Source organism: Corvus hawaiiensis, chromosome W (genome assembly GCF_020740725.1).
Source record: "Corvus hawaiiensis isolate bCorHaw1 chromosome W, bCorHaw1.pri.cur, whole genome shotgun sequence".
NCBI lineage: Eukaryota > Metazoa > Chordata > Aves > Passeriformes > Corvidae > Corvus > Corvus hawaiiensis.
This window is the reverse complement of record NC_063254.1, coordinates 4213330-4230388: the sequence shown is the minus strand read 5'-3', so window position 1 is coordinate 4230388 and position 17059 is coordinate 4213330. Positions and strand designations below refer to the sequence as shown.

At 46.5% G+C, this 17059-nt stretch overlaps 1 protein-coding gene across 1 annotated transcript in view; it reads left to right on the top strand.

The window, feature by feature from the left end:
* Positions 1-17059, top strand: part of LOC125319334 (homer protein homolog 1-like) — a 368242-nt gene that overhangs the window by 328929 nt on the left and 22254 nt on the right. The window contains exons 7-8 of the mRNA XM_048290442.1: positions 15009-15119; positions 16816-16896. Coding sequence (XP_048146399.1) covers positions 15009-15119; positions 16816-16896 — 192 coding nt within the window. The remainder of the gene's footprint in view (positions 1-15008; positions 15120-16815; positions 16897-17059) is intronic.

Below are 17059 nucleotides of genomic sequence, written 5' to 3'. Positions count from 1 at the left end.
CCAAAGTCAATAGCATGGATTTTATTTAATAGTAAATATAGGGCGGGGGAGAAAGAGACAGAAACAGATTAAGTAGAAAGATAGTCAACACCACATGGGTCCCTGTGGAGTCCTGCTGGCCCTTCCTCTGGTCTTCTTGGTGGTGGGGGTCCCAGAGTGTTCTTCTGGAGATGCCACTTGTATAAAGTCCAAGTCCTGGGTATTCATGGGGTGTAAATGCTGTTCCCACAACTTGGGCTGGCATGTGTATAAGGACTTGCTTTCTTTCTCACAGTTTTCCATGCAGCGAATTTTTTTCAGGGTAGGTTACACAGATCTGCCTTCATCTGCGCTTATCACAAATCCCCATGGTGGATTTTATCTGGTGTGCTAATTCCAAACCTTCACCTCCATTTAGGTCTGGAATAACACCGTCCTGTTTGCCACCTGTACCTGTTGTGGTGGCTTACCTAATGGGGACTTCCTTTTTTGACAGTGTTTTGAGACATTTCACTGCATTCTTTAGGTCCTGACACAATCAAGCAGGCCAAGTGGGTAGACTCTGTGGTATGGAGGACGATGGTTGAAATATAAATATAGGGAGGCCTGGCAGATTGATTACATCACACTGCCACAAACCCGCCAAGGCAAGCGTTACATGCTTACAATGGTGGAAATAACCACTGGATGGCTGGAGTCATACCCTGTGCCTCACACCACTGTCCAGACCACCATCTTGGGTCTTGAAAAGCAAGTCCTGTAGTGACATGGTGATTCGTTAAATCCCGATATCCACGGACAAAAGACCCTCTAACTAATTAAAGGTAGAAAGTGGTATGTTTATTCAGGCACTGGCTGGCGGAATGGGAGTAGCCTCCTAAAGTCATGCCAGCCAAGTACAAGGTTCTTCGTTGTCTATTTATTACACAAAGTTTTACATCTTCTACATATGTATGACCCCATGTGCCGGTTTGGCCAAATTTAGAAATATATCCTCTGAGAGAAGGCAGGCAGCAAACCACCCCTCCCTCACCAGGTTCTGGAAAAAAGAAACTTCTTCCTCGAAGAAAAGTGAAAAATATAAAAACTATTTATTTAACAAACACACGGGAAAAGAATAATAATGCTAAATAATAAAACCTCTCGCTGTGGAGAGAAAATCCTGGGAAAATTTCAGAGTCCTTCCGTAGTCTCTCTCTCCCCTTCCTTGGAGCTGGGACGGGGTGGTGAGCCCCCCTCCAGGGCCAAGGCCTCGGTGGAAATTCCTCCCGATGTATTCTGATGTTGAAACCATCCAGGAGAGAAAAAGGGAAAAAAAAACGAAGTCCCAGGAAAACAGAAGTTCAACTCTCCGGAGGAAAAGGAGCTGAAAAACTGGCCGAAAGCTGGCTGGAAAGCAAGCAGGCTGCTTCCCCACCCTTGCTCTGCAGAAGCAGACAGGTTTTTATCTCTGTGACCTTGGAACATGAAAACAAACTGCTTTGAAAAAGTACACTTTTCTCTCTCCCCTCTCAGGCTCAGTTTAAAGGCATAGAAAGGCATGTATACTAATTTCTGGGCATAGAGCAGCGATAGGGAATACAACATCAAGTCACCCCAAGACATTCCACCCCTTATTCCATATTGTCGGCTCAATGCCTAAACTAATATATTCTAACCCTACACACACACATCAATACATACATATATATATACAGCTATGTAAAAACAGTGACAGTGACACTCAGCAAGCAGTGGTATACAGGCATTCCACATTACAGATGGTTTTCACACAACAATCAGATCTCCCTGCAGTACACAATGTGTTGTTCCATCTCTATGCATTACCCACCATGTGCAACCAGGTCCCTGAGCAAAAGAAAACCCCACAGATGGGTTTGTCTGTACTCAAGGCAGAATTAATCCAAACAGTCTTTCCTAACAGACCTCTGACATGCACTACTGGGACCTTATCTCCATCTACTGTATGCAGGGATTCAGATTGGGCTGGACCAGCTCTATTGGTGGAACCTCAGGTGTTAACTAACCAGGTGGCCTGACGATATGCTCACAGCTTGCTCAGTCGGCTGGCTCACTGTTCTGTTCCTTGGAAAAGCTCTGCCGGGAGAGATGGCACACGCGATTCAGCACCTCACTGGCTCCGAAATGCAGCAAGTCATAGCTGTAAAGCTAATGTCAAAACCAGAAGCAAAGAGGTAGAAATACAGCCCAAACTCCAGTCCTTTATTCCTGTTTTTTTATTCCTCCTGTCCTGAGAGAGACAGGAGAGCCTGTTCACAGAAGGTAGGCAGGAGCAAGAGGGGCGGAGCCAGCTGCGCTGCTGACTTTTATTCAGGGGAAGGGAAAGGGGAGAGCTAGGGGTGGACCCGGGGTAACCAGCCAATCGGACTCTGTTTTGGGGGAGTCCGTGCTACTTTCAAGTTTTACCCGCGCTTAGAACAAAGGGGATTCAGAGCACATGGCAGGGACAAGCCTGGACATGCCTGGGCAGTCCCGGGGCCAGGTGAACAGCAACAGTGGCCTTTGCTAGATGTTGCTCCCAATTTTTGAAAGTTCCCCCACCCAGTGGCTTCAAGGTGATTTTCAACAATCCATTGCACCATTCCACTTTGCCTGCAGCTGGTGCATGGTAAGGGATGTGGTACACCCACTCAATGCCATGTTCTCTAGCCCAGGTGTTAATAAGGCTGTTCTTGAAATGAGTCCTATTGTCAGATTCAATTCTCTCAGGGGTACTATGCCTCCAAAGGACCTGATTTTCAAGACCCAAGATGGTGTTACGGGCTGTAGCGTGAGGCACAGGGTAGGTCTCCAACCATCCAGTGGTGGCTTCTACCATTGTGACCACATAGTGCTTGCCTTGGTGTGTTTGAGGCAGTGTGATGTAATCAATCTGCCAGGCCTCCCCATACTTGTATTTGGACCACTGCCCACCATACCACAGTATTACCGCATGCCTAAGCCCTAGGGTATATCACCGTGTCCCGCAGCCATAGGGAGGAGGAGGAGAGAAGATCCAGCAGTCAGGAATTGTGCAGCAAGATTGATTTATTTAATTATTTTACAAACTCTTTTATAGACGTTTTTCTTCATAGTCTAATTGGACAAAGGATCAGCCACCCCTTGGGGGTGATTGGCTAAAATCCTAAAACATCCATTGTCAAAATATTTTTCTGCTGTACCATAAACAAGACTTTTCAAGGTTGCAGGTGTTTGGTTGTTTACATACTCTGATACCTTTTCTGTGAGAGAGAAAAGTATCTCACGGACTTGGAAAATAGCAAGAAAATCCTTGCTAGCAGCATTTTTGTATCTACACCACAGGGGCTTCACTCGCGTGGCCTGCTTGATCGCAGCGCATGTCTCACAGTCATGGATAACCTGGGACATACTGTCCATGGTTAGATCCACCCCTCGATGTCATGCCCACCTAGAGGTGGCATCTCTGCCTTGATGACCTGAGGCATCATGGGCCCATTGAGCTAGGAACAATTCTCCTTTATGTTTCCAATCTATCTGTGACACTTCTATCTTTGCAGCCTGATCTACCTGCTTGTTTTTTTGGTGTTCTTCATTAGCCCTACTCTTGGGGACATGGGCATCTACATGGCGGACTTTCACAACTAGCTTTCTTACTCGGGCAGCGATGTCTTTCCACTCTTCAGCAGCCCAGATTATTTTTTTCCTTATGGTGCCAATTAGCTTTTTCAGACTTTTCCAGCCATCCCCATAGAGCATTGGCTACCATCCATGAATCAGTGTAGAGGTAGAGCTTTGGCCACTTCTCTCTTTCAGCAATGTCCAGGGCTAGTTGAACAGCTTTGAGTTCAGCGCGTTGGCTTGATCCACCTTTTCCTTCAGTAGCTTCTTCAACCCATCGTGTGGGACTCCATACGGCTGCTTTCCACTTTCGTTTCATCCCTATGATGCGACAAGAACGGTCGGTGAAAAGAGCGTAGCGTGTGTCTTCTGATGGCAGTTGGTTGTACAGTGGAGCTTCTTCAGCACGTGTCACTTGTTCTTCTTCATCAGTGAGACCAAAGTTTTCACCTTCAGGCTAATTTGTGATTATTTCCAAAATCCCAGGGCGATTCAGTTTCCCGATACGGGTGCGCTGTGTGATGAGAGCAATCCACTTGCTCCATGTGGCATTGGTGGCATGGTGGGTAGAGGGAACCTTTGCTTTGAACATCCACCCGAGCACCGGTAGTTGGGGTGCCAGGAGGAGTTGTGCTTCAGTGCCGATTACCTCTGCGGCTGCTTGGATTCCTTCATAGGCTGCCAAGATTTCCTTCTCTGTTGGGGTGTAGTTGGCTTCAGATCCTCTGTAGCTTCGACTCCAGAATCCAAGTGGTTGACCCCAAGTCTCACCAGACACCTTCTGCCAAAGGCTCCAGGACAGACCATGGCTCCCAGCTGCAGAGTAGAGCACATTCTTCACTTCGGGTCCTGTCCTGACTGGGCCGAGGGCTACGGCATGAGCGATTTCCTGCTTGATTTGGGCAAAAGCTTGTTGCTGTTCGGGGCCCCAATGGAAATCGTTCAATCGTTCTTCTTGCGGGTAACCAGGTAAAGAGGACTCACAATCTGGGTATACTCAGGAATATGCATCCTCCAAAAGCCTATGGCACCTAGGAAAGCTTGCGTCTCCTTCTTGTTGGTCGGTGGAGACATTGCTGTGATCTTATTGATGACCTCAGTGGGAATCTGACGTTGTCCATCTTGCCACTTCACTCCTAGGAACTGGATCTCTCGGGCAGGTCCCTTGACTTTGCTCTTCTTGATGGCAAAACTGGTTTCCAGGAGAATTTGGATGATTTTCTCTCCTTTCTCAAACACTTCTGTTGCGGTGTTCCCCCACACAATGATGTCATCAATGTACTGCAGATGTTCTGGAGCCTCACCCTTTTCTAGTGCAGCCTGGATCAGTCCATGGCAGATCGTAGGACTGTGCTTCCACCCCTGGGGCAGTCGGATCCAGGTGTACTGCACGCCCCTCCAGGTGAAGGCAAACTGAGGCCTGCACTCTGCTGTCTGAGGAATGGAGAAAAATGCATTAGCAATGTCAATAGTGGCATACCACTTCTCTGCTTTGGACTCCAGCTCATACTGCAGCTCCAACATGTCCGCCACAGCAGTGCTCAATGGTGGAGTCACTTCATTCAAGGCAAGAAAGTCCACAGTCAATCTCCATTCTCCTTCCGATTTGCACACAGGCCAGATGGGACTATTGAAGGGCGAGCGGGTCTTGCTGACCACCCCTTGGCTCTCTAGCTCACGGATCATCTTGTGGATGGGAATCACAGTATCTCGAGTTGTCCGGTACTGTCGGCGATGCACTGTCGAGGAAGCAATTGGTACTCTGTTCTTCCACCTTCAGAAGGCCAACTGCAGATGGGTTCTCTGATAGTTCAGGCAAACTGTTCAATTGCTTAATGCCCTCTGTCTCCACAGCAGCTATTCCAAAAGCCCACTTGAGTCCCTTTGGGTCTCTGAAATACCCGCTTCGGAGGAAGTCTATGCCCAAAATGCACGGGGCCTCTGGGCCAGTCACAATGCAATGTTTCTTCCACTCATTTCTGGTCAAGCTCATCTCAGCTTCCACCAAGGTCAAATTTTGTGATCCACCTGTCACACCTGCAATAGAAACAGATTCTATCCCCACGTGTTGTGATGGGATTATTGTACACTGCACACCAGTGTCAACCAAGGCATCATATTTTTGTGGTTCTGATGTACCAGGCCAACGAATCCACACAGTCCAAAAAACCACGGTTTTCCCTGGCCTCTACCTGGCTAGAGGCAGGGCCCCTCTATGCCTGGTTATCCTTCTTTCCCTGGGCCTGCATCTTAGAGGTTCCTTCATGGGAATCGGACATGTCATGATCTTTTCCATCATTTCCGGCAGTTTGGCTACAGGCAGCTGGAGCTCCTTCCTTTTTGGTAGAAGTCCCTTAACGTAACCGGGGGCTTGTAAGCACAAGCCCCGGCATGCCCTCGGGCAGAGGGGACGCAGCGTTAGCCTCCACAACATCCTCGCTGGACGGCTCAGTGGAATCGGCGTGAGATGGGTGCGTGCACTGGCTCCTCCTCAGAGGAAGCACGTCGGGCGGCCGATGAATTAGGCTCGCGTTGGCCCAGAGGCAAAGAAGGCGGGAGGGGCTTCTGGTGTGAGTTCCAACAGATTTATTTGCAGGAGGGTCCAGGGACCAGAGAAGCCTCGAGGAGATGCAGGCTCGCCCCTTTATGGGGGGGTGGAGCAAGGCAGGGAAAGAGAAAACAACCAATGGAGTACAAGCAGAGGAGAGGATACAATTTTTCAGAACAAATGGGGAAAACAGGGAGGAAGGAGTCATAACAGGGAACCAATTAATAGCTAAAAAAGGGAGAACTTTCTGGAACAGGGGGAGGTAATTTAGGATTGGGAGCCACCCAGGGGGAGGTAACCTAGACCTCAGTGATCTCTTCTGGTGACTGACATTTGATGGTTTCAGCCCGAGAGCAGGCTGAGCCACCCCAACAGTTCCTTTCTGAGACTTGTGCTCCTTCAATTCATGCACTTGTGCTGCCAGAGCAGAAGTAAATTGTCCACCCCACTTCCTCACGTTTTCCGCACTGTCACACAGGAAATCCCACAGCTCACTTCATGGGATGTACTTTCTCTCTTGGGAACGTACGCGTTTGGTATCAGAATCTCCGATCTGTACTGCCAAGATTTAGAGAAGGCCCTCTTTGATCTCCTTAATCTCCTGGAGACTCTTCTCCATTTTATCTTCCATTTTCTGCATACGTGTTTCCATAGCTGCGATTCTTGCATGTGTTGGGCCATGCACGGAATCTGCATATGCTCAGAGCTTCACTGCCATATCCCGCACAGTCTCATTCGCACCGTAGTTCGGTTTCATTATTGCTAAAGCAGAAGCATACTCTTGTGGCCCAAGTTGTATGAGTTTTCGCCACATGAATGGACTAACTCTGGCCCGGTCTGGACTTCTCAATCCTGGGTCATCTGTGAAGACAATCTCTACCACCCCTAGTTCTCTCAGGCGCTGGATCCCTTGTTCTATGGTCTTCCACTGGGTTTGCTGCACGTAGAGATCATCTCCGCATATATATCTTTCAGTCACGCCTGTCAAAACTCGTCTCCAGAGACTGGCAGAGTCAGCCCCCCTTATCATCACTTGGTCGATAACTGGATCACGTGACAGGGATCCCAAATGCCTCACTTCAGCACCGTCCAGCATCACATCATCACCTGCAGCATCCCAAATACGGACTATCCAACTTATGATGGATTCATCAGACCGTCGGGTGTAGTCCTTTCTTAGGCTGTGAAGGTCCTTTATAGACAATGACTCAGTAATGGTTTCTGTGCCTGAGTCAGTTGGTGGCTTTGAGGTTCCTTCCTCTGCATCATCATCATCTTTCACTGGGCGATCAGTTTTAGTTGTGTGCTTTTTCCTCGTGACAGGAGCCACTGTCAATGGCTTAGACTCTCCATCTGGTTTGGGCTTGCTGTCTGGTTTGGCTGCATTCTGAGTGACTGGGGTGTCTGCAGGCTTTGCTGATTTATCTTCCTGCCTCTCTACCCTTACCTGCTGCAGTGTGCGATAGGCATATGCCAAAGCCCAACATATTGCAAGGAGCTTGTTCTCATTAGAATTGTCATTGTATTTCTCTTTCAGATATTTTCCCACCTCAGCTGGTTTCTGAACTTGTTCAGGGGGGAAACTGCAAACTATTGGGTCAGAGAATTTCTTCAGGATTTGGCCCATATCCTCCCATTCCCCACACCACTCAGGATGTTCCACCTCTGGGTCAGGTGTCTCGGCAGTCACACTGGAAATCTGAGCTCTTATTCTAGAGAAGCTGCCAATCACATAGAGGAAGGTTACCAAATTAAATACCAGGAGGATGGTGTCTTTAACATCCAGGGGAAACTGGACATTCTCAAAAGATAACCTATCAAATTTAAAGGGAAGGGAAACCCCGTCTCGTCCTCCTCTAACAACCCGGGTGCAATTACTAATGAATTCCCAAAACAGGCTACTGAAGCTAGGACGGGGGTTAGGACGGAGAAACCACATATCATACACACTTTGAACAACTGCCAGTACCTCTGTTAACTTCTTATAAATCATTATCACCGAGCACAGCAAAATAGAAATCCGAATTTGTGCCCCTGCTCTGCAAAAACTCCTTATCAAGGATAAAATCGGAGTAAGTTGTGGATAGGCAAACAAGCCTACGGACCAGAAATACATGAATATATCAAGCCAGAGAGACATTATGAACTCAACCAACATGATGACTATTTTACCCCAACACAGAATAAGTAAATTCACATCAATATGTAATTAGCACAGGCTTTTCACTTTCCTTCGAGCCTCTCATTGGACGCCACTAATTATTTGTGCCGGTTTGGACAAATTTAGAAATATATCCTCTGAGAGAAGGCAGGTCACAACCAGCCCTCCCCCACCAGGTTCGGGAAAAAAGAAACTTTTTCCTCGAAGAAAAGTGAAAAATATAAAAACTATTTATTTAACAAATACACGGGAAAAGAATAATAATGCTAAATAATAGAACCTCTCGCTGTGGAGAGAAAATCCTGGGAAAATTTCAGAGTCCTTCCGTAGTCTCTCTCTCCCCTTCCTTGGAGCTGGGACAGGGTGGTGGGCCCCCCTCCAGGGCCAAGGCCTCAGTGGAAATTCCTCCCGATGTATTCTGATGTTGAAACCATCCAGGAGAGAAAAAGGGAAAAAAAAACGAAGTCCCAGGAAAACAGAAGTTCAACTCTCCGGAGGAAAAGGAGCTGAAAAACTGGCCGAAAGCTGGCTGGAAAGCAAGCAGGCTGCTTCCCCACCCTTGCTCTGCAGAAGCAGACAGGTTTTTATCTCTGTGACCTTGGAACATGAAAACAAACTGCTTTGAAAAAGTACACTTTTCTCTCTCCCCTCTCAGGCTCAGTTTAAAGGCATAGAAAGGCATGTATACTAATTTCTGGGCATAGAGCAGCGATAGGGAATACAACATCAAGTCACCCCAAGACACCCCAGCACCTCCCATCCTCTGCTTCGTATTAAAATGAGATCATTAGTCTTTCATGCATGCACAGTTTCTCTCTTGAATTGGGTCAGTGGTCCTGAAAGATGAAGTCAGGAATGTCTTCCTCACAGTAACCTTTTTACCTTCTTGCTGTTGGCAGGCCTTCATGACCTCTTGGCGCAGCCCAAGATCTCCTACTTTTGAATTAATTTTTACGAAACCCAGGTGCTGTTCTTTGTTCTATTGGTTTCAATTAGTTTCAATTTGTTTAGATGACAGTTCATTTATTCTGTTTCCTCCTACAAACACAACTTAAAATATAATGGCAAATAATACATCACTTAGCTCTAGCTTCGGCATCTACTAATCATTAACTTATCTTTTGTTTCTCTACTCTATATCTTAATTAATACAAATTTCTTCTTACTCTTAGTTAAAATTTTAACCTTTTAGTACCTTGACTCAATGGCACCCCCAAAAAAATCGAATTGGACAACGGGGCTCATTTCAAAAATAGCCTCATAGACACCCGGGCCAGAGAGCACGGGATTGAGTGGGTGTATCATATTCCCTATCATGCACCAGCCTCTTGGAAAATGGAATGGTACAGTGGACAGTTAAAAACCACATTGAAAGCAGTGGGTGGTGGGATGTAGTGTTGTATTTCCCCAAAGCTTTTCTTACTAACTTGTAGACCTTTCCCATATTGTCCCTCCCTTCCCTGCCCCTAGCCCTGGCCACTTCTTCGGGTTCTCCCTATTGGTTCCAGTACCCCAACTCCACCCATGTACTGCCCCTGCGCCCTGAAATCATTCGTCCATGTGCTCTCTCCACCCCCCTTGTCCCCAGATAAGACCCCAAGCTCCCTGACCACGTGGTCTCTCTGCCTCTGGGAATTGGCTTGTCACCATGTAATAAAGGTTCCTCTGAGGTCCACATGGAGGGACCCTTCTCGCCTCCTTTACTGTCACCATGTTGAAGAGCTGACAGCTAGCGGGAGCAGGTACATGGGGCCGTCCAGAAGGACTACGGGAGAGCGAAACTGCTGCTCTACCCTAAGCAGCCTCACAGTGCTTTCTGAGAAGGCTGCGGCTTGCTAAACCAAACCAAGCAATGCAACAGTGGCACCTTCAAACATTGCAATCGACATTTAGTGAAGGCCACCTGGTTAGTTAACACCCAAGGCTCTACCAATGGAACTGTCCCTACCCAGTCAAAACCTCCACGTACTGTAGAAGGGAATCAAGTCCCCATGGTGCACATGAAGAATATGTTAAGGAAGTGTCATGGGTTAGCAAGCATAGTCCCGGAAGTGATGTTCTTGCAAAGAGGTGCTTACAGCTCCTCTATGACCTGACAGAACCTATCAGCTGGCTAGTTTGAATATGGACAATTTTTTAAGCCACTTAAAATTTTGACCGCCTCTGTGGTCCACATTTAAGAATGGACAAAGCCCGGGGGAGGGCTGTCTCGTTTCCAGTGCTGGGACAAGTAGCTGCAGGGCCCGTATGGGGCCCAGCGGGCCCAGGCCAGGCCCTGCTTGGGCTGGGCTGGGCCAGGCCACAGCCATCCTGGAGCCGTGCAGCCCTGTTCCACCCGCGGCCCCCCCACACCCCTGCTACGTGCAGACGGGCTGCTTCCCCTCTCCAGTGCGGCCGAAGATTCAGCTGAAGCTGCCCTGCTGTCCGGCAAAGATCATGTGACCTACAGCGATAAGCAAAATTCCAGCTGCAAGGCCCAGGTGTGATTAACCCTTTTAGTGCTGTAAATTTCCTCCAGAACAGATGGAGCCTGCAGACATTAAGTAAAGAAAGAAGAGCTGAAATCGTGAGGGAGGAGAAAGAGGAGATGCTTAAAGCTGAAATTCTGTTGTAAAGCTATGGTGGTGATGGACTATGATATATCAGAGTACCCGTTGTAATTTCATGAAAGCATGGGGGGTGGAGCGTTCAACTTGTACTTGTGAACAAAAGCACCTATGCTGAAACAAGCAAATGCTGAAGCAGCTGTAATTTGATGAGAAATTTGAACAGGGAGAGATGGAAGCGATGAGGACTCTTGCTCCAATTGGAAGGAGAAGACCTCTGTTCCTAGAGATACTCCCAGAGATAGTCTTAGAGATGAAGATGCTTTTTTCTCCCAGGAAAGGAGGAGGGCCTCTATTCTCAGAGATGGAAATGCTCCCAGAGATGGGTGAAGAGAACTTTTATTTCTGAATGGCTCAACATTAAAATTGTACCCCAGTAGCTCAAGATTGGACCCTCAAAAGCCGTTGTGGGAAAAGCTGCAAGTCGTGGGAAGGGACTCTCACATGATGCGAGCCGAGAACCAACCCGGGCGGCTGTCTCGTTGTGATAATGTCTCCATAGTATGAGCAAGAGAGACTTCTCTTCCTAAATGAACTGAACAAGGTTATTATGGAAGTGGTAAACAGACTGAACATCTCAAGGGTTGTCTTTTTGCATTGTCAGTGGGAGAAAGGAGGAAGGTGGGGGGAGGAGAAGTGTTCTGAAGGTGTGGTATGATTTTATTTTTTTTCCCTTCTTTTAGGTCTATTAATAAACTTCTTTATATTCTTTCAAGTTTGGTGCCTGCTTTGCTTTTCTCCTAATTCTTATCTCACAGAAGGTAAACAGTAATGAGTATTTTGGACCAAGCCACTACAGGAAGACAGCTTGGATTAGTCCTGCCTCAAGTAAAGGCAAATCCATCCGTGGCATTGTTTTTGCTCACGGACCAGGGTGTACTTGGTGGGTAATGCAGAGGGATGGGAAAACAGTATGTACCTCAAGGGGATTTGATTTTTGTGTGGGAACAGTCTGTAATGTTGAATTGTATAATATTGGTTGCTGAACGACACTGCCACTGTATGCCAGAACTACCATAGTTAATGAGTATGGACTGCTCCAGATGCACCAGTTGTGAGCTCCTGATGCAGCTCGCAACCAGACAACATCACACCAGCCCTCCTGCCCTGGAAGACATCTAGAATGGATAGAACCGAAAGTCATGAACTAAATGAATTCAACAGACATCTTGGAGGGATGGCCATTGACTACAGAAATTATACTCATGCCTGTATATATATATATGTATATGTATATGCATATAGTTGGAAGGTGTAGGATCCGGACATGAGGTAGATGGTATAGAACAAGGGGTGAATAATATCCTGGTTCCAGACAGGACTGTTGCAGTGGGGATCCTGCAACACGCATATATCAAACCAGGAGTCCCGTGGAAAGGAAATATATATGGACAGACAGATTCTTGATAGCTGTTTCAGAGAGATGTTTATTTCTCCAGCCGCATGGCCGGGGCTCTGCTGAGGAACTGTTCCAGTCACGGGACCAAGGGTCCTTCTGCCCGCGCAGGGAACACAAACCAACCAATGGGAACGAGGCTGAGCAGGGACAGGGAAGCCCCGTGTCTGTGCCCTCAGGGGCCCTCTCCCAGGGCTACATGGCAGGGGAGGGACCCCAACACCTCACCCGTTTTATTTTAATAAAAGGAGAATGAAAACAACTGGATAAACATAACAAGAACAGTTTCAAAACAAAACAAGCCACCCTCCTGAGTCTTTAAATGTCCAAACAGATTCTGTGGAACATCTTAGGGCTGACAGAAGGGAGACAGAACTCTGAGCATGCTTTGTGGGGAAACTGAGGCAGGAGAGGGTTTAACTTCTTCCCTCCCCCTTTTCATCCCCCACTCGGCATTGGAAAGGGATTTTTGGGGAAACAATTGGCAAAAGCATGGTTTTGTGAGGGAAACCATGGGTGAAAAAACGGATTGGGAATACACTGGGGGTAATAGGACATAGGGTAAAAGGGAAAGGTGGGATTAGGAAAGGGAAACTGTAGGGGGGGCTTTCAATGGAGATACTGTCTAACATGACTACGATTTTTTGCATATATACTGCCTTTTACAGGAACACCATCAGGCCCAGTGACCTGCGATGCTTGTAACCCTTTTCTCCCTAGTACAATATTAAATTCCACCACCTCTCCATCTCCCAAGCTTGGGATGCATTTTTCAGGGTTATTCTTTTTAATAGCAGTTCTATGCACGAATATGTCTTGCTGGTTGTCACACCTTGTTATAAAACCATAATTTTGCTTAACATTATACCATTTTACTATCCCTAAGGTCTTAGTTGCTATGATCTTTTCCTTTTTCCGAGTGGCTGCTGTTTTCTGTCTCGCTGCGTCTTTGCTCTCTCCTTCGGTCGCTCCCGTGTTGGAATTGTCGGGGCTGCTTGTGCCTGCGCGCTCTTCCCGGGGTCGCGTTCGGGGCTGCGCGGGCCGGGCCGGGCCACGCCGCTCAGTTCTCCGTGCGTCGCCTCCTCTGGTCGCAGCTTCGCTGCCGCTGTCGGGCGCTGCACCCACATCTCGGCCGGGCCCCCGAGCGACGACTCCCCCGCGCCCTGCTCCAGCGCGCGTCTCGGCTGGGCGCGGCTCCGTTCCACCGCCATCGCCGCCAGCCGCCGCCCGCGCGCCGCCCCTCTCGGCCGGGCGTTCACGGGGCTCGCTCCACCACGCGCTGCACGGGGCCATTCGGGCACCGCCGGGTCCCGCCGCGCCTCGCTCCGCCACCGACACTGCGGCTCGCGTGGCTCCGCCCGCGCGCGGGAACTGCCTCGCTGCTGCTCTCAGAGCGCTCGGTGCACGTGGCCTGGGCCCCACGGTCCCTGCGCCAGGCTTCCCTTCACCAGGACACAGCTGACATTGCTCAACCGTCTCGGTAACTAAATAATATTCACGAAAATATTCTTCCATCGGCATATATTTTGACTCCAGTATTAACTGTGTCCAAACGGTTTTCCAAAAGCCCTTCGTAAGAATTAAATCCCAAGAAACATAGAAAAAGTTCTTAAACAACCATGCCAGGAAGTGTTTCAGTTCTTTTTGAGCTTGAATCAAGCTAAAATTTACAAATCGTTGTTCAAGAATCATTTTAAGTTTAAGATAAATGTCCATATGCGGCTCTGAGAGCCAAGAGTCTTCCCACGGTTCCTCCATAGTTTAGATACGGAATAGCAAAGCAAAACCAAGAAGAGGAATCCAAAGTTTCCAGGGTTTACTCACACAAATCAGTCGCTTAGGGATCGGGGATCGTTCTGCTCACAAATCTCCACCATTTGTTGCAGTGGGGATCCTGCAACACACATATATCAAACCAGGAGTCCCGTGGAAAGGAAATATATATGGACAGACAGATTCTTGATAGCTGTTTCAGAGAGATGTTTATTTCTCCAGCCGCATGGCCAGGGCTCTGCTGAGGAACTGTTCCAGTCACGGGACCAAGGGTCCTTCTGCCCGCGCAGGGAACACAAACCAACCAATGGGAACGAGGCTGAGCAGGGACAGGGAAGCCCCGTGTCTGTGCCCTCAGGGGCCCTCTCCCAGGGCTACATGGCAGGGGAGGGACCCCAACACAGGACAGGGTTAATTTTTTGCAATAGTCAAGAGGAAGCATGGCTGAGTAGGTGTGGCCAGACCCTAATGTTATTCAGTACCAGGTCATGTCATTGTTGGGAAAGGTGGGGGGGGAAGGGACTCTCTCTCACTTCTGTTATTACTGAAAATTACTGTTTCTGAAATGGTAATTCAGCTTCTTTCATACATTTTTCAATAATTAGTAAGTATAACTGTGGGGTATGCCCAGCCCCTGCCCTGGAGAAATGTCTTAGCAGAGATCCCTGGGCATACCCCACATATAACTTTTCATTAATTTTTGTTTCAGCCAGCAACATACTACATTTAACATTTCCAAGATATTACAGTAAACATTAAAAGTCATAGAAACCATTTTATGCAAAACAATTTTTAAAGGAATTTTATGCTAACTTCCTAAGAACACCTTCACCATTTTAATCAAGTCACCCAGCACTAAGGGTATATTTTAAATGCAAAGAAGTAATAATACCTTGAATTTCTTGCAATAAATCCTGTATATGTTGCTTCTACTTATTTCAACAGGTGACTGAGCTAGAGTGTGTGAGCAGTCAAGCCAATGAAGTCCACACTCATAAAACAGAATTAAACCAGACAATACAGGAGTTAGAGTCTACACTGAAGAAAAAAGAAGAGGTATCTGCTAACATTTATTCTTGGTTTTTGTGCTACATAATTTCTAAAGGCTTTCAATATTAAATTTGTGATGGCTGGTAAATACTGTATTATTTCATATAGATGTTATGAAGTAAAATCCATTTTTCAGCTTCTTTGAAAAGATTAATAAAGATTGTTTTTTATGTGTATTATAATTACATTTGTCCAGTATAGAGCCGGGTATCTGAACAACAACAAAAAAAGTATAATTTTTTTTCATGTTTGCTTTTACTGAGCATCTCTCTTTGCAAAATTAAGTCTGCAATTGAAGCATGTGTAGTTTCTACAGAGTAGTCATCACGTTGATACAGTCCAAATTCACTTAGAAGGGAAGCAGTCATTGCACATTTTACTTTTTCTGGAGAGCAGGGTTTGAAGCAAGTAATTGATCAATGTCTTTTCGGGACAATCTGTTTTTCAGGCTATGTTAATATAGCTGAATTTCATGATCCCTAAGATCAGCCCTTTTCTTAAACACATGCCAAAAACCCCAGCCTGTAACTTAATAGTTATTGGGCCATCTGCCTTGAGCTGGACCAGCAGCATGGAAATACAAGGAATTGGAGTAACACCTGCTCTGGCATGGGTCTCAAAGGAAAGCATATTTGTGCTGCAGAACGATCAAGACTCACCCCTTTATGTATGGGAAAAAGGAGGTGCAAGGAGCCATGTATGAAGGATTGTTTGCTCTGTGTAGGACCAGGTCCCTTGAGCCCTCTGAACAGACACAGTGTGCACTGGTGTGCATGTTCAGAGAAGCAGTGTATCTTGCAGGGTATTGCCTCCTGTGGGGCTGTTGCTAGGTGTTTCCAAGGAGGATGGATGAGAAGATGCAGCAGTTACAGAATATCCCCCCAAAATGGAACAAAGTCTTTTCCGAACTTCCTCATACTTAAGAGATTAGCTTCAGGTTGGTATTGTTTCCCATTTTGGTGTCCATGTGCTTTTGAATTATGCTGAACTGTTGGATGCAAAGAGATCTTTCTGAAAGAAGTTCTGTGAGATGACTATGCGCTTTTTGGGAAAAGTATTTACTAGTTTTAAATTTGATACCTTTTAGCTTCATTAGCTATTTTTATTCTTGTGTGTTGAAAGCAAGCTAAGAACAGGTTTCTCTTCCATTCATTATTTTATCTATTTGTTATTTTTATATTTTATTATTTTCTTCTTGCTAAATTAAAGAAACCTTTCCTTTTAGATTATCTTTTTACAGAAATCAATGGTCAAAGCAGGCAATCTTTTGATGCTCAGCCCTGCTGTTAGTGACAAAATAAGCAGCTCACAAATGAAAACTGAATTTTTCTCTTGAAAAAATGGAGAATAGTTTTTAATAGAATTTAAAGTATAAAATGGTTTTTCTAATTACAAGGGCTCTTAATTTTCTAGGAAAACATTATTTCAGATCTTTTTTGTGGGAGAGAATAACTTGGACTTTTATAGCAAAGAAAATGCTTATCTGTATTGTTTATTCAGAACAGAATTGCTATTTTGGGACTGTGATTTAGGAATATTGGAAGCAGGGCTTAAACTTCATGCACTATGATGGGCAGTATCTAACTGCCAGTTTTTATATCATTGCAATAGCTCACTCAGGAGAAACAGCAGCAGCCAGTTTACCTGCACTGAAGCCGAGTTAGATAACGTGTTGCTAGCAAGGTTGTTTCTTCTCCCTTAGGAAACTGAAAGATTGAAGCAAGAAATCAACAGTGCCAGAGAGTTCCAGGCACAGAGGAATTCTCTGACCCAAAAGTTACAGGTGAGCTATAGTGTATCATCTTAATTTAGACAGAAGGAAAAAATTATCATCAAGTGAGCAGTTCACATCAGCAACTTGTCCTATATTCACTGAAGGTGCCAGATAAATATGTAAGTTACACTGTGTTGTGAAGTGGTGCATCAGGATGCTCCTTGGGGATTTC